This window comes from Siphateles boraxobius, unplaced genomic scaffold (genome assembly GCF_051911475.1).
Source record: "Siphateles boraxobius isolate OS27281-9 unplaced genomic scaffold, OSU_SipBor_1 46, whole genome shotgun sequence".
NCBI classification, from domain to species: Eukaryota; Metazoa; Chordata; class Actinopteri; order Cypriniformes; family Leuciscidae; genus Siphateles; species Siphateles boraxobius.
In genome coordinates this window covers 15694843-15716396 of record NW_027509097.1, presented here as the reverse complement: position 1 = coordinate 15716396, position 21554 = coordinate 15694843, and the positions used below count along the sequence as shown (strand labels likewise).

Genomic DNA, 21554 nt, shown 5'->3' with positions numbered 1-21554 from the left:
TTAGTTCACAAAACTCATGCCCTCGTATGATTTAAACCGAGTCCCTGTTGAAATTATGAGGAGCAGGGTGTATATATATGATAAAGGGGCTTGTAGGAGCACCGCGCCAGTGCAATGAAGGGGAAAACAGAAGTAATAAAATGGGTTCTGTCAAACTTAACTTAACCAAGTGTGAAATCCTTTAAAGCAATAGTTTACCCGAAAATGGAAATTCTGTCATTAATTACTCACCCTCCAAATCGGAACCCAAATAAAGATCTTTTTGATAAAATCTGAGAGCTTTCTGTGCCTCTGTTGACAGCTATGCAACTGAAACTTTGACACTAAAAAATGTTCATAAAGAGATTGTAAAACTAATTCTCTGAAGAGACATGATAGTTTTATATGATGAACAGATTGAATTTAGGCTTTTATTCACATATAAAAAAGTGGTAACACTTTACAATACGGGTGTACTAATATTCCATTAATTCATGTTTAACTAATGCACAGACAATCATGAGTTAATGTATGATTCATGAAGAATTAAACCATTAATTGGTTATGCATCAGCAACAAATAAAGAGTCTATATGATTAATAGATTAAGTAATACTTGAATTGATATTAATTCAATGTGTATATTAATTCATACAATTCATGTATGAACTAATACATTGACCATACAGACTCTTAATTAGTTCCTAATGTGGTAATCATTAATGAATAGCTTAGACAATCATTAGTTACACATTAATTCAGTATTATCTGTGCATTAGTTAAGCATGAATTAATGCCTATTAGTGCACCCGTACTGTAAAGTGTTACCAAAAAAGCTTGTATTCGTTTGACGTGCGAGAGACAATGAGGTTTGCTCTTGTGTTACGCAACATTTGAGCTTCCGCAAGAGGTTTTGTTCTCGAGCGTCAAGCAGGTTCGGTTCGCTTCTCTTTATGTTCGCTGATCAATGTTTATATGTGAATAAAAGCCTAAATTCAATCTGTTCGTCATGTAAAGCAATCAATAAAATTTGGAGTTGTTTTATTTATATAGCGCCTTTCTGTAGCTCAAGGTTGCTTTACATTGTACATTCCAATACATTTACACAACCTTACACATATCACAAACACGTAGGACACATTTGGACTAAACCACTCAATTCATATGGATTCGTTTTACGATCTCTTTATGAACTTTTTGAAGCGTCAAAGTGTCGGTTGCGTAGCTGTCAGAAAGCTCTCAGATGTCATCAAAAATATCTTCATTTGTTTTCCGAAGATCAACGAAAGTCTTAGGAGTTTGGAACGACATGAGGGTCAGTAATAAATGACAGAATTCTCATTTTTGGTGAACTAACCTTTTAAAAGTAAGTTGTCTGTACACAATGAATGTGAAAAGTTGGTGTTTAATGTAAAGTTAAGGACATAATAATCATCACATAGTTGTCATCACTTTAAGTACTTTCTTACTTACAACATACTTATTTAAAGCAAAATAGAACAATGGTCCAGACTTCAAGAGGAAAACCCCGAATGCCTATACAGTATCTTCTCTCAGTCAAATGGCCTTCTGCTATATATACATTTAAAAATAATAATAGCCTGAGAAAAAAAACACATCTGATCTTACCTTTTAGTATTCATATCCATTTGGTCTCAACTGATGAAATATTAAAATTTTTACTCACTGCTTTGGCTCTCGTGGCCAAATATCGTCATCTTTGATGACTATTTTGACTGTTAGATTTTTTTTTCTTTACAAAGCACTACTGCTGGCCAGATGGAAATTTATAACTATTCCAAAAAAGTATGGTAGTTAGTAATTACCATATTAGTAATAATTAAATAAAATAGTAATAAAGCAAAGGACAAAGCAACACATTCCATTACACAGAACAAGTGACAGGTCTATTCATTTGTATTTACACTCTTAGACTTAATGCACATCTATTTTGGCAAACGGTTTCAGATTGTTTTGTCCTGTTTATTGCTATGGTTATATCAATGTCAATCATTGCAGTTTTGGATTGAATTGTACATTTAAATACAGTTGTCAACCCAGAAACTTTGCAGTATACTGAGCAGCAGCATGAAAAACAAAACTTTTATTCAAATTGTATACGAGTTCTAAAACAGAAAGTGAGCAAAGAGCACTTCCTTTATAATCACTTAAGCGGTCAATCACTTAGGCTATACGTTCATCACCTGCTCACTGAGATCTACACTCCTGTGAAAACTCCCTCTAATCAACAAATCGATCTACATGTGCAATTAATCTCTTATTTACATTGTGTTTACACTTTGTTGGGAATATGAAAGGATTGATGAGCATACAGAGGTCTAAATTGTCTAGTGACCGAAAACCGAGCCGTTTTGAGCGGTGTTGAGCAGATTCTGACTGACTTAAACACCTCTGATAGGCCATTTCGTTCTCGCACTCAACAGATATGTCTTTGATTGGCTACAGTGATCAACACTTCAAAAACACATTGTAAATGAACCTTTGATGCTCTTCACAAAGTGATTACATAGATACTCACAGGAGTGTTTGAAAGCAACATCTTTCAGTTGGTACCGAATATACTCCTGGTACCTGGTACTTGATACTACAGGGCAGGCACTGCAGAAATGCTGGTATAATACTGGTAGTACTGGCACTTTTGACGATCCATATTGGCACTTATATATAACTTATAATTAGTTCATAATTAACAACTTTGCAAACTTTATAAAGCAAAAGCTAGCTGCTAGTGAAACAGGGACATTTCCTCTCTGAGACAAGTCTAAAGAAATCTTGGTATTCAGTTCCTGTGATACATTTTTAATACAAATTATATATTTATCTGTCTCAGACAGACATGCTTTGTTGGGATTTGCACAGTTCCACCAAATTCAGTTTTAACCCCAGAAACAATCTGAGTGTCTGGGTTCTGTCACTTCTGTCTAGTGTATTTCTTGGTTCTGTGACAGAGCTCTGACACTCCTGTTCTGTCATGTCTTTGTGTGGGAACGCGGCTTTGAGCGTCCTCGACCTCGAGCTGTTCGCTCTCTTGTCTGTATGCCTTGTTACATGTGCGGGGCGTGGTGTTTGGATCCCGGCACACGTCTTGTTTGGTTTCGGTTCTGTGTCGGGATTCGGGCATGCATGCTCCGCGTGTTTGTCCTCTGTTGTGAGCGGTTTCGCTCGTTCTGTCTTGTCCTGTGAGCGTGCGGTTTCAAGTTCGCTCGGACCGTATGCTCTTCTGTCTGCATGCCTGTGTAGCACGCGGTTCGTGTTTTCATCACCGCGTGCTTCCATGTCATGTTTTGTCTTGTACTGTGTAGCACGCATCTTGTGTTTTTCACTAACTGTGTGCTTTCATGTTGTCATGTTTTGTGTTGGCTTATGAGTGTTCTCATTGGCTTGCATGTTCATGTCTTGTTTTGTGTGAGCACAATTGTGATTTGTTTTACTGGCCATGTGCTTGTGTTTTTTTGGTCATGTTTGGTACGAGCACGTGGCTTGTCATGTGTTTCTTTGTGCCGTGTTATCTCCTGTCGATTGTCTAACCTCGCCCATCTTGTTACCTGATTATTGGTTCATTTGCCCCACCTGTCATCCCTCTTACCTACCTTGTTTGCTTATCTATTCTCCTTGTGTTTGCGGTCCTGTGCTGGTTCGTTGTCAAATGTACCTTGTATGTTTACCTTTGTGTGTCCTTCTTGTGGTCAAGTCATCCCCCTCGGGGGTTTTTTTGTTTTATTTTTTGCTTAATAAAAGCCTTTATTTCTTCTGCGTTTGAGTCCTCGCCTCATCTCCTCAACCCCAAACCGTGATACTGAGTCTGCAAGGAAAAGTCCTCTTAAACTAGAGATCCAATTATACACTTATTAGCAGGACTGACACATTTTAATAGCATTCCTAAAATTTCGCTTACTACATGGCATTTTCTTATCTATAGGACAATGTGTGGTCAAGTACACTTGGCATCACATTTAACAAATGATAATCCTTTAATTTTGCTCTTCCACTTATAACAATCCCTTTGATGTATCATATATCGATCTGTCCTGACTCTTGAACAGCACACTTTTTATTTCATGTGTTTGTTCCATAACTTATTTATATATATCGTGACGCAATAGATTTATTTGGCCTAATCCTTATGAGTTCAGTACTTTTAAAGTATGTTAAGAAATGTTCTTTTATTCATTTTCCAGTCATCCATTCCCTCAAACACATGCATATTTTAGAAGCTGGACCATCCCCTGTCATAAAGCGACTGTGAAAGCAGAGATCTAACTGCTAATTGGGCAGTGTGCTCTTGCTGTGCCGTCAGGACTGATCTCAGTGCTGTACTCCAATTAAACTCTATGACAAAAAAAATTGTGCCAGACTGGTCAACATTTCACACCAGATGGGTTTTTGTTCTGCTAAATGAGATGCATTTTTGTCATGTTCTGTTTGTAAAATGGATGAAGGACTTTTCTAAGATATTGATTCAGTGTAGTTCATCAGGGCATAAAAATACACCACATTTTTGATCTTTACAGTTTATATTTTCTTTATTAAATCTGAGGAGTTGCTACTTGGCCAAATGCTTTAATTTAACCAATAAACATATCAGTTCAGAGATCTAATTAGCTTTTAACAGTTTCCAGGAAAATTGTGTAGGTTTCAGGACTGTTTCCCTGATTTTCTGTTCTTCAGTTTTTCAGCTCTTCATCATGCGGCTCTCACTGGCACCACTGACCTCTTGTCTCTGCTGTTGGAGGCACAGGCCACTGTGGACATCAAAGACAGTAACGGTGAGACCTTTTACCATTTTTATCCCTTAGTCAATGATTTTCTTTACTTCACAATGTTTTTTTGTACTTTTGTACACAATGTACTTTTTTCCCCATATCAACACTTTCCACCAAAAAAACTAAAATAAACATTAATAATAAAATAATATTAACAAATGAATGAATAATTAATTCATTAATTTGTGAATGATAGATAGATAGCACATACGTACATGATATTGTGTTGTGCATGAGCTGAGCATAGAAAAACTAGTCATTGTTTTTCCCTTTTTTTAAAGGAGTTTATATATCAACATTTTCTTGTATTAATCACATTTTTATTGCCAAAGTGTGAAGAGCTTGTAACAAAACTTACAATAACGTGTGTTTATTCCTTCCCCCAACTTCCTAGATTGTTTATGAAAGCCTGTAGACAGATTTTTATGTGAAGGACTCATGACGTTTTTCGCTGGTAAAATCAAAAGGATGTGATGTATGCTCCTTAGAGCCTCTCTTTTGTTCATGAAATCAATGCTTATACAATGTTCAGGATAATGCCGAAAGAGACATTCTGTAATGTCGATGCGTCATGCAAAGAAAAGGTATTAATTCAAACTATAGTCTCACATAGCCAGATCTATATAGTTTATACTCTCAAATTTACTTTAAAATCAAACTAGCATAACCGTGTAATTTGAATGACCTCATCTGTCGACATAATGCCGGTGAATTGAAGAGCTGGTGCAAACATATCCACATCGCTATGATCAAATGCTTTCTTAACAACTTTCTCAATGCTGTCATGCGTTTACTGTATTTTGTTATTGAGATGAAAGCGTGCAGCACATATCTACATCTTCATCTAAACGTTGCATTCAGCAGTGTGGAAGGTGTCGGGATGTTCGTTAACAGTATATCACTGCAAAAATTTGCTTGCTGCAGTTCACTAAACACCCACCGGTGTCACTAGTAATGGGTTTCTGAATTCTACGTATAGCCCTTTTTAAAAAAAGAAAAATGATTGCGCCACCAAAGAAAGTTTCTTTGGTTTCCCAGCGTGAAAAATACTAGAAGCTGTGAAAATAATGATTTTCTGCTCACTGTTGTAGGTATGCGTCCATTGCACTATGCTGCCTGGCAGGGGAAGGCTGAGACTGTACTTATGCTTCTAAGAGCTGGAGCTTCTGTAAATGGGGCTTCACATGATGGACAGATCCCTCTCCACCTGGCTGCACAGTACGGACACCATGAGGTGGTACGTACCTCACTACTCCTCTACTTTTGACCAATTTGTGCCTGTCTACGCTGGCACAAAGGACAACAATATCAAGAGTCAAATACTGTAGATTCTAGACTTGTGTACAAAATTGGGTTTGGTATTGGGTTTAGTTGACAGGTATGGTGGCGACTTGTACTGATGTAGTCTGGTATGCTTGTAGCTCAGTTCTCTTGGTTCTTTTGGTCCTTTAAGTCTGGACCATAAAATAAATTATACATTTTTAACACTAAACCTAAAGCTACAAAACATAAGGCATAATGATTGGGCCACAACCTGATTGGACCGCTTTAATGACATATATTTTGCAATGGATTTTACCAAAGATCCAAATCAATGCTGTGTGTTGGACGAAATGCACATTGTATGCGTGTTCATATAGTGGTATTTTTACCAGCTGAGAACTCACAAAGATCTAATAAAGTGTTAAGGGAATCAAAACAGTGCAAGGAATTCCTCTGTTGCACATAAATGAACTTCTGCTGCAAGAAAACAGCGGTTCCTACTCCTGTATCGAACTGTAATAGAACTGACATCAAATCCTGTTTTTGGTTTGTTGAGATTTCTTTAGTCTGTTACATTAATATTTCAGCCGAACCGTACCAGAGTTAATTTGGATGTGGACAGAGACCCCCTGAAAATGTAGGTCTCGGTTTGCTTGTTTGGTGCACACCAAGGTTCGGATGGCATTGTCACACTTACTCAAATGAACCACCTCAAATGAACTAAGCAATAACACCAGATTTTTTTTTTAATCAAACCAAACATACCAAGTGATTTCCAAGCAACAAATTCTTTTTATTTTTTTATGATAATCATAGAAGTTTGTATTGCCATCACAAACTATGGGTCTGCATTTCTTATATCTAGTGATGTACCCCAGTGAATTTTTTTCCGAAACTGAATTTTAAGTAAAGCGGAAAATAAAGTTTATTTAATAATCAATTAATAAATCACATTTATTTAAAAAATCAACACACAAATGAAATCTGAGTTTTATATTCTACTAAAATTCATACAAATTTAAATGGTGGCTGCAATAACTTGTTTTCATGACAGATTTATTCAAACACACATTAAATAATAAAGGTTAAGTAAAAATAAAATGAATATACAATATAGTCCAAAATTCTCAAATTAATGGCTTTTCTGAGGTAAACGTAACATAGTGGGCCAAAATCATTGACTGAAACGCTGACATTTCATTCAATTTAATAATATTATAATACAAGTATTTTCAGTTGCTAAAATTTCACTGCATCACTAGTTACATCACTCAGTAGGTTGTTCAAAATAAATGGGCGAAAAGGCTGAATGCAGCATAGATAGGACTCAGGAATGTGCTGCGACTCAAACCAAAAAAATATTGCTTTTGAGACTGTGTACAGATCTCTGGCAGCTAGATAAAAATGATGCGTAGTGTTTTATGTTGTCTAAAGGGAAAAGGAAGGAAAATGCAAGACATGTCGTTGCACGCTCAAGGCAAAAAAGAGGTCCCTACTCATATCAAAGATATAACATTACTTTACAGATCCAGGGCTTTGTTTCAAAACAATGAATTTTTTTTTAGTTAACCTAGCTGTGTATTTGATACCTCTCAGAACCAGGTTAGTTTGACCAGTTGTTTGGCTTGAAATGCTGAGTATTCCCTTTCCAAGTGTCCTACCTTTTCTTACAAAAAATGTCACAGGATATACGGTGTGCCATATAACATAATCATTTACAAAGGATCAACAGTATTTCTCTGCCTTTTCCCTCTTAGTCCTTGACCTTTTTGGATGCTGTTTCAGCTTTTCATCTATGTGTAGACTAAAACCGATATGAGTTTTGACATTGTCTTCTATTGTGTAATCCCAGAAACCTTATGCAGACAGACACCGCTCCTCTGACCTTTCACTGTATCTCTGTTTCTGTGTCCCTCAGTCTGAAATGCTATTACAGCACCAGTCCAACCCCTGCACTGTCAACAAGGTGAAGAAGACCCCCCTGGACCTGGCCTGTGAGTTTGGCAGACTCAAGGTGAGTCAGGAGGAGATTTTGAGAGTGGCACTCTCAATAATAATAATAATAATAATAATAACAACATCTGTTGTGACCTTGTACCTTGGCCTGGCACTATACCCCCTCAGTGGGATGAATTGTGCTATTCAGGTCTCAAAAAGCATATATCAGAGATGCCACAAAAAAAGAGAAAAGAAACGGATTGATAATATAATCTTCTAGTTTAGCTACACAGTGCTGGTGCAGGTAAACAAACGATATCAAACAGAATTAACTTTTGTTAGCAAGTTAAAGCCTTATATACAATCATTAAGTGAAGATGGCTTGATTTAAGCTATCACAACTTATTGGCTAAATATTTAGAGTGTACTCACCATTTGCAAGTCCCTTTTTATAAACAAAACCAACAAACAAAGAAATAAGATTTAGATTTACATTGAATGGAAATAAGTCTGTGGGTCAGAAATAGTCTCTACACAATCAGTTCAACTAGATAAAAGTTTATTGGTGGTGAAAATGGTTTGTATCCAATATCGGCTGGTGTGTTTGAGTATACTATTATTAAATGAAATATTTTGGAAATCTCAAAATGAATATAAATTTGTATATACTGTACATTACAATTTTGTCATGCCTACATGCATCTGTAGCAAAGACTATATACAGAAAGCTGCGCCTACCAAAATGTGTGGCTTACTGCGCTTAAATGGTTAAACACACAAATTTCGTCTTGGGAAGTATTTAGTTAAACACAGTCAGTTTTGGAACCTAATTAGTTTAGACAGATAACGTAAGTTGAGTTACATTATATTGGATCCGTGCATAAACTCTTAAAGTGACAGCAGTCTAATATTCCTGCTCGTGTCTGTCAAGTTAATGAAAGAACAAAAGAAAAGAAAAATCACTCTCTGCTCTTGACTGAGTAACTTTGGTATGTAATTGTAAAAATTAAATAAAGATTAATGCTTACAATGAAGACTATCCAGTGTTATTTTACATTTTGATTCCTTTTAATTTCTGTAGTATTTCTTACCTGAATATACTGTATACCCACCTAAAAAAACTAAAGCGTGTTTATTTCATATCTGTCTTTATTCTATTGCATTTATTTGTTCTTCATTTATACTTATTATTCTTGTCTTTTTACTTGTTTAATGAAATTGAAGAAAAGTAGATTTTTGTTTGTATATGCTGTCAATTATAGTTCTTTGAAAGAAAATCGGTATCGGCATCACACTTTACACACATCACACAGACAATTGCAATCGGTGCATCTCTATTTTTTTGTTTTTAGTGTTTTATTCTTTATTTATACAAAATAGTATAGAATTTTATATTGATAACTTGTTGTTATTGGCCATAACATTTAAATAATTGTCAGATTATGTATCTGCTGATATTTGATATTGATGTAATGTAAAAATATGAGGGCACAATAGTTTTCACCGGAGCTTGATGATGTGGGTTCAGTGGAATTGTTCAGCTATTGGTATTTCTGCATCAATATAGTTAGGGCTTATCCGATTTAAAATTGCTGTGCCTTTTATAACTTCTAAAGTATGTATCCCAGTCTCAGTGTAAGCTTATAGCACTGAATCTATTTCCACACTGCATTCTCAAATATAATTATAAGCAGGAGTTCATGACGTAACAAAGCTTGAAAGAGGTCTTGTTTACTTTTGCGAAGACTGTATTTCGTGCACATTCAGTGGCAAAGAATATCAGTAAGCTCAGCTGAGATAGCTTTCCTGATGACAGAGAGATCTTTAATTCACCTCAAACTAGATTCGCCAGGGTGAACTATTTCTATTTAATCTTTCACCCAAGTCATTTGGAATTCTAGAATGCAAATGCTGCAGAGAGTCGGGCTGATGGAATGAGTCTAATTTAGCAGCACACCAGCGAGTCAGTTGCTGGGCTGCAGGAGGATTCTGCCCCAGCTGGAAACTGAGTTCCATTTGACAGATTCTCAATGCCAGGGAGTACATGGTCAAATGCCTGGGCTGACAACCAGGCTGGTTGTTTTCCTGTACTTTAAATTGGCAGTGACATCTTGTTTAGACCCAAGTTGGCAAAACTGTAGCACTTTTTGGCTGAATGTTCTCTAGTTTTAATCACTTTCTCACTGTTTCTTTAATTCTATCTTACAGGTGACCCAGCTGTTGTTGAGCAGTAACATGGTGGTAGCTCTCTTAGAAGGAAATGGCAGAGATAACACCCCCCTGCATCTGGCTGCCCGCAACGGCCATAAGGACATCATCAGGTCCACTTTTCCCTAACCCCTTGAATCCTGTTGTGTTTTTCTAAATCTTCCTTTAAGTCTACATATCAGCTTGTGCACTCAAACTGTTGTCATTGTTTCAGAGGAGAGGTAAGCTCTTTTTAAAAACATAGTGAGCTGCTTACTACCTACACAGGTGGTCATGGAACCTCACAAGTGAATGATTTGGAGTGCTTGACATAGGCAGCAAGTCCCTGTTCCACACAAATAGCAGGGAGACTTCACTTGCAATTGATTTCAATGGAGTTTGACTGTAGCATGCTACGAAGTAATGGCTCGATAATCTAATAAGTATATAAAAACAAATTACATTGCGCACACAAACATTGGATAAAATAGTACATTTTGATTACACCAGTTTTAATCCATTTAAATGATTCTTCATACATTTTTATTAATTGTGTTGAAAAAAAAAGTTTATGATCATCGTTTCCAATCGTTTATTTATGATGAACATTTCTATTCCATCTGCCATCCGTTAACTTTTTAGCTTTTACTGCCTGAAAAAAAATTGTATATGTAAAGTACTGGAATTACTTATTATTAAAAATTAATGCAATGCATTTTAGGATTGCATTCTTCACAGAGAATACATGCATAGGCATCTTAGAATTTGGCCAAAATCGAGAAGGCATCATAAATACATTACCTACATTTTGATATGTCCGTCGCATCTGGAGCATACCTATTATGCCTTAAAATCTATAGGCAGTCAGTTGCAATAAAATTGAGAAAATATGAGAGTTAATATACATGCAAGCATGCCAGGAGGGAGGTTGTCTGTTTTTTTTTGCAACATACTGTAGTATGTTGTCAGTCAGGCAGACTTTGGCTGGACGCCTTGTTGACATGTTTGTCGAGCAAGTGAGGTGAAGAGAAGAAGGTGTGGAATGAGTGTAGTGCGTTTGTTAGTGTGTGGATGTGTTGACCTGGGCTGCCCTCCCCTCTGAGTGCGCTGTTATGTTAACATGCAGGCCGAATAGGGTTACACCAACCAGTCAGCTGCTCAACATACTCCTCTAGCAGTAACCATATATGACAGTTCAAGCTTCAGCTCTCCCCTCCACTGCCTTTCTGGAATGCTGGAACTTGTAAACATGGGAAAGAATGACAGTGGTAACAGGCGGGCCGCTCTACACTTCTTGGTATAAAACATTCAGTTGCTTGGCCTTCATAAAAACTGAATGACTTTATGCTGAACAAACAGATTTGTTATTTCTTGATGTGTTGAAACAAGAAATCAATGAACATTTTTACTTGTCATGTTGATTACTGACTGATAGTTCAACCAAAAATGAACATTCTGTCATCATTTACTCACCCTCATTTTGTTCCAAACCTGAATGGCCTAGGGACACCCAAGAATATATTGGTTTCTGTTTTCCATAAGTTAAAAAGGGGTCTCCAAAAAGTTCTACAAATTTGGTCCATATGCTCTGTTCCAAATCGTTATTTACAGAAAATTTCTGAAAAGCTCTCAAATTGACAACGAGAGTCATACAGACTACAAAAATGATGTGTCAGAAGCGCGCACAATAGGTTCTTCACATTTCTTGTGATGTCAGTACACAAGTCAAAAATCTTTCATCATGACTAAATGGGTGAATTTTTGGGTGAACACTTTTGGTGACCTCTTTTAAAGAGGGAATGCAAGCTTTTAATCTATTCATTTGGCTGAATTAATCAATTAGCTCAATGGAAAATGGAGACTGTACTGCTGCTTTGGATACTGAATCCTGAAGAGACACTCAGAATGTAAAATTGATTGATGCAGAGGCTGTTTTTGTTGCTCAAAAGCTTTAAATTGCCATGACTTTTGACCCCTTGCTGGTGGTCTTGAACTTACTATCATCATGTGGTTTTAGTTTCAGTCCAGCCCACTCACTATGCAATTTTTGGTGTTGATTTTGGTTTTGTAGTTTTAGTGTTGGAGGCATAACAGAAAAATGTCCTACATAGTTTTTCTAGTTTCATGTTTCTCATACTGTATTTTTTATAGCCTGTTTCTTCTTGCATATTAAATTAATTTCAACAGAAATCAATATTTATATCAATTTGTAAATTAATTTGGCAAATAGCAATTTAATAAAGGACATAGTACAGTTTCAATTAATTTCAACAGAAATCAATATTTATATCAATTTGTAAATTAATTTGGCAAATAGCAATTTAATAAAGGACATAGTACAGTATAATACCTGATGTCCATGTCAGGTTTAATCTTGTGGTTATGAACAGATGACTCTTGACTGTACCGTTTATTAAAGACATTAGTGATTTTGTTCGTGTCTTGTGGACAGGATGGCTCATGTGTCGTTGTGTTCTGTCACTCATTTTTAGACTGCTGCTAAAAGCTGGGATTGACATAAACAGAACCACTAAATCTGGAACGGCTCTGCACGAGGCTGCCCTCTACGGGAAAACGGAAGTAGTAAAATTATTGCTTGATGTAAGTAGATACATACAGAATAATAGGAACGGAACAGTGTTGATTTACCATCTGCATATTTTCTGTCCCTACCCTAGTTTAAAGTGAATTTATGTCAGATTTATTATCAAGAATAAATACTCTGGGAAAGACAATTCACAGTAAAGTGCTTGAGTCTGTCTGTCTGTCATATCAGAACACAGTGATATATAATTTTGTATTTTTGTTTGTATACAGTACAAAGTTTTTTCTTTACTGAACTAACCATCACATTTCAATCCACTCGTTTACCATCTGTCACTTAGACTGGGATTGATGTGAACAACCGCAACACCTACAATCAAACAGCTCTGGACATTGTGAACCAGTTCACCACTTCACATGCCAGCAAAGAAATCAAACAACTCCTTAGAGGTGACTCAGAAATTTTCATTCTTCCTCTTCCTCGTCCTTGCCCTTTCCTTTAATGTCCTTTCCTTTCGTTCCTTCATCTTCCCTTTCCTTATCTTTTTCCTTTCCTTTGATGTCCTTTTCTCTTTCCTTACTGTTTTTTTGTTCCTTTTCCAGGCCTTCCTTTTCCCATTTCCCTTTCCATGCCTTTTTTTCTTTCCCTTTCCTTGTCTTTTCCCCCTTTTATTGCCTTATCCTTGTCTTTTCCCCTTTCCTTTCCTTTATCTCTTCCTTGTTGTTCCTTTTCCCTTTCCTTATCTGTTTTCTTTTTCCTCTTCCTTATTTCCTTTTTGCTGTTTCTTTTTCCTTTTGTGTACTTTCATTACTGTTTTTATTATTTCTCTTCCAGGCTTTTTTTGTTCCCATTTTTCCTTTCCTTTCCTTTCCTTTCCTTTCCTTTCCTTTCCTTTCCTTTCCTTTCCTTTCCTTTCCTTTCCTTTCCTTTCCTTTCCTTTCCTTTCCTTTCCTTCTGCTCTCTCTTTCTCCTGTTGATGTACCTTATATTATTTAATGTCAGGCCACATGTTTTTGTTCATTATTAGCTGGGACTGGATGTAGACAATAGTTGTCTAGGGGGAGTTTTGTGTTGTGTGTTCGTTAATGGGAATCTGCTTTCATAGCTTTTGTCATAAAGCTTATAGAGTTGCATAACATTACTGTCCTGGGGCATATCGATGGCAGCCATGCCTGGAGATTTAGTTAAAGGTTTTGTTTACCTGTTTGCGTGTCTGTGTCTAGGCGTACTGTATGTCTGGATGTGTTTAGTCGCTACACCCTTCGACTGTCCCTCCTGTAATCCAGCAGCATGTTGTCTTTGAAGTGCACGCTTTGATACGAGCACTAACAGCTGAAGGAGCTGTTTTTGAAGATGAGGGGTGTTTAGCATCCCTGTTCTGAGCTCAGCTCCTCACTAAATTTGCAGATGTGTTAAGTGCTTCAGAGTATTTAAACACTACATTACTCCTCTTTAAATTCTGCTTATTACTTCTTTATTGGAACAAATCCCAACTGAGTCTTGAATTCTTAGAATTTCAGGCAGTAGTTTTGTGTACCTTAGTTAATATCAAGACCTCAAAAATGACTTCCACCCCGAGTAGAGGAATGATGAATATTTTCAATGCAAACTGTTTTTCTGTCTCTCTCATTCTCACTTATTCATGCATCCATTGTCCTGTGTTGTGACATTAGATGCCAGTGGAGCATTGCAGGTGAGAGCTTTGAAGGACTACTGGAATCTCCATGACCCCACTGCACTCAACATCCGGGCAGGAGATGTAATCATGGTAGGCTTAAAAGCATTTCTCACAAGAGGTGTCCTAATTTAATACTGTATAATGTGCGTTATGCAATTGGCTTATATAATTGGCAATGTGCTTGAGCGTTGCCTTGATCTGCATTCTTACCAAATAACTGTATTCTGATGAATGCCAGAAACATCAAAACCCCAAACAACAAAGTTTAGACTAGTGGAAGAAACAGTAAAAATGAAAGCAGTTTTAGAACGCTGAAAATATGCACTAAGATGCAAGACAACACTCAGCATTGCATATCATATTTCTAACTGATATAATCATGGCCTGCACATAAGACATAGCAGTAACGTGAACAAGTGAGGATGGTAATTTGGTCTTCCCTACAGAGAATACTTTAGCATGTTGCAACAGGTTTTTGCCAATCAACCTTTAATGTCTGACTTGAATGAACCGTAGCTTGTTGTTTGTGCTAGTATGTGTTCAGCCTAGTTTCCCTTCATAACAGTGTGCTTCACCCCCACTAAAAGACTGTGCGTGTACTCTATAGAGTGCAGCCCGAGGCTCAGTGCTGCATCTACGCTATGTCACTGTTCACACCTTGTCTGTCTAGATAGCTTTAGGCGTCCATTCTGCTAGCATAAAAGACTGCTGTGCTTTTGTGGCAATGAGACATAAGAGAATATAGGTGTTTTTAAAAGACAGCAATGAAAGATAGTTCCCTTACAGCAATATTAGGACTTTAGGGAGTTGAATTAGGGGTAAATTAAAACATATCTCAATGATTAATACAGTAAGAAGTAAAATATGAACCGTTATTCACCTTAAAGAGACGGATGTGGACCTATAAAATGCGGTTTTGAGAAACAAAGCACTATGAGGTGAGTTCAGTAAACAGCGTGGTTCATTTGCAGATTGTATTTCAGCACAAAATGTATTTACTAATCACCAACAGTAGTTTACCAAGGCACTAAAATGCTGAAATAGCACTTAGCCATGGGTATTTGCCATTCTTTTCCTCGCAAACATGTCACCTTTTAATGTAAATGATTTATTATTGAATTATATAGTAGATTGCATCTTTTCACGAAACTCAGCACTATTTACCTGGTGTAAATAGCGTTGTGATGTTCCTTTCCTGGAAAAAAAAGGTGGTAAATTGAATTCCAAATAAATGTTTATTCATTAAATTATGATAAAAAATTATTGATTAGAGTCATTTATAGCCTTTTATGGCTCTCAATAATGCTTAATTTTAATTTACCTAACAATAACAATGCTACATTGACCAATTAAAATTATTACAAATTTTATATTTAAATAAAAATATTAAATGAAAGACTTAAACAAAAATTTGAAACCTTGGCAACTAACTGAAAGTGCTTAAATGACTAAAACTGAAATAAAAATAAAGCCATATAGAACTATAAAAAACGTAGAATTTTGAAAATTCTAAATATTAATGCATACTATAAAAGTATATAAATTATACGAAAAATATAATTTGAGCAGTCAAATATTTTTATATAGTTATTCCAAACTGGACTAAACATAAGAAACATTAGAAAAATAGAAAACATTTGTTTTCAAAGCTGAAGTAGGATAATAGATTTATTTAAACCCAAATCACTATTGCATGTCCACGTGTTTATTCAATCTTCTTCACATTGGGCATGCAATCATACAAGGGGCATGTTTTCCCCATTACCTGATTTGTAGTTGTTCTTTTATTTAATTGACTTCTAAAAAAACTTAGACATCCGTGCACATAAACAGCAAATGTATTTGTAGTGTCTATTTCCAGACCTGCTTTAAACACAAATCAGATGCACTGACTGCTACACGGGTCCTCTCTGCCATGTGTGGAATGTAAACTGACTTAATTTACCGCATTGTTCGGCCAAATGAGGAAACGATCACACGCTTAGCCATGAGGTTAGAAGAAAAGGTTTGAAGATGGTTAATTAAAACTTGATGAGACAAAGGTTATTCAACTTTGAATAGTGGAGGGTACACTATGGGCTATTATTAAATCGTAGATTATTTAAAATGATTACACGCAAAAATAAAAGAGAAGACACTGATTAACATGGAAAAGATACCTTATCGTGTTTTGTTGTGTGTCTGGTTAGGACATTTGTAAGACCTGTTGGTCCTGAATATCCTGTGATCTCATTGGTCTGTTCCAGGTCTTAGAGCAGCACATGGATGGACGTTGGAAAGGGCACATCCATGACAGTCAGAGAGGCACTGACCGTGTGGGATTCTTTCCTCCCTCCATCGTGGAAGTCATTAGTCGCAGATCAGGTATATTGAAAAAAATCGATGTTTATTGTTCAACATACTTACCTATATGTTGAACATAACCTATCTACTTGGCTACATTTCCTACTAAAGATAAAGTCAGTTACTGTATTATTATTTTTTTGTATAACAACACAAGATGCTATGGGGTCCAAAAAATGCTATTTCAATAAAATGTTTTTCATTCTGACTTATCAGGGCTCTAGACTGCGACCAAATGGTTGCATTTTGCGACCTTTTTTCTTGCTGTTGCAACTAAATTTTGTTAGAGGTCACACTGTTATCACCAGTAAATTGCCCAACTGATAAGAGCTGCCTTTTATGTTGCATATGAGAAACATCAAACTGCAAACGAAAGGAAACCGCACTGTTCGTTTGAGCTGCGAAGACAGTTTATCAGCTCGGAGAAATGATAGACAGCGCAGCGCAAGCTCAGAATAGGTTTACTTGTGGGATGATATCAATTCTCGAGCATGCAGCACAGTTACTACACAGCGCTGGGAGATCCAGTGAGAAAGAGTTTGAATTTGCCGCAGAATTAAAAACATTGCACCGGGATCTATTTGGAAGCGTTCAAATTTGGCGCAGAATTCTCTGTTACAAACCACAGATATCAGATCAACCAGCACTGACATGGAAACCAGGAGAGACATTGTTCCATGAACAAGCAATTTATAAAAGGCTTTTCAATCCACAAATCACCATCATTCGTGTATTAAATGCATCCATACAAACTGTAAACATGGTATTGTGGCAGAATGTTGTTGTTTTTTTTACATTATTAATCTCAGGGTTCGTAAAACCTTTTAAGTGAAATTCAAGCACTTTTAAATGGCTTCAATTGCTTCACACTTTTTCCAGCAAAGAAAACTGCATACGTTTTTTACTTAAAAGTAGTGCACAATTATTTTTAATAACTTTTTTTTTAAATCCTTCATAATCCTGAAACTTTCATTATTTTCAGGTTTAAAATAGAATTTGAATCCCATATTTTAAATGCGCTCTCTGACATTTGTATCCCACAGTATGCATATCAAAATAATGCATACTGAACTAGTGCAGTTCCCATAAATTCTTGTATAGACATGTGGACATGTAGTCCATTGATAAAGGCTCACGCAGACACACACTTTAATGGGATTAACAGGAACATATTGGGGGCAGGCGGATCAGCTTTAGAGCCATGTGCCTCTATGAAAGGGGGAGCTGGCCTTAGATTGCTAGGGCCTGAGCAGAAAATCTTTCCCTGAAATGAGTCGGGTATTTTTTTTCTGTGCGCGAGAGTGAGCGCAGCGGCAGACTCAGCATTCTGTCATGTCATGTTAGCCTCCTCTATAAGCTCCTGCTTCAATACTGCTGAAGAGGACATGATGGAGGCAAAACCGCCAGATTAAGACCCAACCACTTATCTCGTTGTGCTGGGGTTTTTCTTCCACCCATTTTATATCATCAAGATGCTAAAACCTCCCCAGGTCTGTCTCAGTCTTTCATGTTAAAAGGATAGTTGACACAAAAATGAAAATTCTGTCATTCCAAACCTGTATGACTGACTTGTTCTATGGAATGCCCAAAAAAAACTTTTTTCATACAATGAAAGTCCAATGTTGTTTTAGACCCCATTTATATTTATTGTATGGAGAAAAACAGGTTGACATGGAACAACATGAGGATGAGTAAATGATGACAGAATTTTCATTTCTGGGTGAACAATTCCTTTAAAGATGTCATTTTCTTATTTCACTTTTATTTTATTAATAATAGAATTATTATTTACACTAATTCTGAAGCTTGGGGTTGGTAAGATTTTTTAAATGTTTTTGAAAGATGTCTCACCAAGCCTACATTTATTTGATCAAAAATACAGTAAAACATTAATGTTGAATATAATAAAATAATAATTTAAAATAACTGGTTTCTATTCTAATATATTTTAAAATGTAATTTATACTTGTGATGGCAAAGCTAAATTTTCAGCATCATTAATCCAGTCTTTAGTGTACCATCATAATGTAACAACTTAAGAAATCATTCTAATATGCTGATCTGGTGCAAAAGAAAACAGATGTGCTGCTTAATATTTTTGTAGAAAATGTTACTTTTTTTAAGATAAGATTTTTAAAGAATAGAAAATTCAAAAGAACAGCATTTATTTGAAATAGAAATTAATTTTAACAAATGTATTTACTGTCACTTTGATCAATTTAATGCATCCTTCCTGCATAATTTTATTTTATTTTTTTAAATGTACTAACCCCGAACTTTCATAAGCTACCTTTAGTTTATATAATTTAAAGCATGTCTCTAATGGAATCATCTTTTTTCAAGGATGATGTTTCATTTGTGCCCATGGTGCCTCATTTGTGTTTCAATGTTTTGTCCATAGGGGGCGTTCTCTCCCGGCAGGCCTCACTGCCCAGCCAGAGACATCACATTCTGTCCCGAGCCCTGCCCTCACACAGTTCTCATCACACCTCTCACACTGATGACTCCTACACCTTATACTCATCCACCCGTCCTGTACTGACTCAACACAACGGGCTGGATCAGCATTCAGGTAGCGTGAGAATTAGACTCTTAGGGATGAATTCAAGTATACACGCCTGTAAACTTGTAATCTAACCTCAAGAGCCCATTCAAGCATCTTTGAGAGCAAAAAAGTCCTCCATCCTTGACCATGCAAACAACATAAACTGCAATTTAGCCCATCAAATTTTCCAAGCTCATGTGATGCCTAGTCTAAAGTTTATTTTGATCGGAACTGAGCCCTAAATGCCATAACACACCAAGCCAAAGTTTGGCTGTCAGCTCACTTTTTGGGGTGTGTTCTGCACCGTGGCCCGTCAGCACTACTTGGATCTCATTGGTGGCTTTTTGCCCGATTGATCATGTTGAATCAGCGTCAGGCAGTCAATGAGACGATCACTTTGAATGGCTTTTCAGTTTAGCAAACCACTGTATGAGAAGAAAAGTGATGAATTCAAGTTAAGAAGACAGAGGCGTCTGTTCTAATTTTACGTCATCTTGCCTGAGAATTCTAATATGCGAATATTTTCAAAACGACATGGTCTTCTGTAATGAAGAAAGTGATCAACATGGTTCGAAATGGAAAGCAAGTGCTACTTTGCTTGCGGTTTGTATAATCCGCAGTCCTAGTGTCTGTTTCCCTTTTTGAATGACGAATATAGACTACTAACCACCATCTGATATAGACAGTTATTCCCTCTCATACAGGCACAGAACGTACAGTGTGTGCTAGTTGGCCATTGGCTGTAGTCTTTGCGCTGTTCAAGCAAAACTTTTAACGTGACATGAAGAGAACATAGTCTGCTTTCGTCGCTGCTAGGTCTTTAATGTCGTCCTTAAGATTCCCCCTCTGGCCCTTTAAAGTATTTGTGTTTGCTAGGTGTGCTTCCTGACAGTCCCAGTTCCCTGTGTAAGCCAACTAGTCCCAAAGAGCCAGAGGATATTTGGGTCCTCAGGACCTCTCTCAATGGTAAGAGTTGTGCGTCTCCCCTAGTCTGTTTTCTCCTCCTCACGTCCATCCGCTGGTCCTAAAGCCTGCACACCAGTGACTTTCGTGTCAAGTTGAATTTTTCCCAGCTGTTTCACAGGGTTCCTGTTCCCTTAGGCTATATATGTCCTATGCTTGTCAGCCTACAATCAGGTTACCATTCATGTTCCTTAAATTGCACGAGTCCTCCTCAACTTTCCCTTGTACTCCTTAACATTTCCCTTGTCTAGAGAGACCTTGCTGGAGTTCAGAGGTCACAGTACAAAAAATCTTTTCCCCCATTTGTTGGCCAATGTGAAGAAAAGGAGTTTTTATTTATGGGACAGTATATCACCAACTGTTCTTTTTCTTTCTCCTATGTTTGTCTGTTCCTCTTTCTTTCAGCAGGAGACAGGAACAGTGTGGGGAGTGCAGGCAGCATCTGCAGTAGTCGCAGTGCTGGCAGTGGACAGAGCACTGAGGGAAACTTTCCTCACAATGGACCCCATCAGTCACCTTCTGTTGTCCAGGACACCACCAAGGTGGGCTTCAGTCTCGCACACGTCCAGTGTTCCCTTTTAAGCCAGCTAGGCAACTCTGGCGCTCAAGATCCACTTTCCTGCAGAGTTTATCTCCAACCCTGATAAAACCGATTATGCCTGTAGCTTTCTACAGTAGCGCTGCTTCCAAAATCAAATACTTCCCTACTATATAGTTTGCGAAAAACAGTATGGCAACATAGTAGGGGTGCAACGGATCAAAAAACTCACGGTTCGGATCGTTTTTTCGGATCAGAGTCACGGATCGGATCATTTTTTGGATCAGCAAAAAAAAAAAGGCCTCATGTCTGCACCTATAAACACACCGATAGCATTTGTGATGGCTTTAGCCCAGTCTGATTGTGCAACAAGGGGCTGCTTAAACGCCACGGTGATAAGCGGTTGTTTTCACTCCTGTCAGTGAAACACCGGGATGATGTCGCTTCAAATGCTTGGCCATGCTTGATTTGTTTCCACTGTCATATCGCTTTCTTGTGCCACAGTGCCTACACACCGTCACGGTTTTATCCACTAACCTCTTTCCTTCATCATTATATTTGACAGGGAAGCCAAAATGCTCCCATACAGGGGATTTAAATGACGCAGGGCGTTCAAGCTCCTCCGTTCCTCCGCTCGCCATGACCACGCTGTGTGTGGACTGAACATGCGCACAACTTTTTTTTTTATAAATCAATCCGCGGATCACGTGTGTGCCGAACCGAAGATATTGATCCGAACTGATCAATGATGATCCGTTGCACCACTACAACATAGTAATATGTCCAAATACA

The 21554-nt window shown here is 37.2% G+C and overlaps 1 protein-coding gene across 4 annotated transcripts in view; it reads left to right on the top strand.

Annotated features, from left to right (window-relative positions):
• Positions 1-21554, top strand: part of LOC143710147 (caskin-2) — a 61332-nt gene that overhangs the window by 25064 nt on the left and 14714 nt on the right. The window contains exons 4-14 of one of the 4 annotated variants that reach the window (XM_077201114.1): positions 4668-4765; positions 5854-5999; positions 7944-8039; positions 10172-10284; positions 12643-12751; positions 13036-13144; positions 14369-14463; positions 16620-16737; positions 19118-19288; positions 20138-20227; positions 20633-20766. In XM_077201114.1, the coding sequence (XP_077057229.1) occupies positions 4668-4765; positions 5854-5999; positions 7944-8039; positions 10172-10284; positions 12643-12751; positions 13036-13144; positions 14369-14463; positions 16620-16737; positions 19118-19288; positions 20138-20227; positions 20633-20766 (1279 nt within the window). Of the gene's footprint in view, positions 1-4667; positions 4766-5853; positions 6000-7943; positions 8040-10171; positions 10285-12642; positions 12752-13035; positions 13145-14368; positions 14464-16619; positions 16738-19117; positions 19289-20137; positions 20228-20629; positions 20767-21554 lie in introns of all 4 variants that reach the window. The other 3 variants (XM_077201113.1, XM_077201116.1, XM_077201115.1) reach the window with 3 other exon arrangements.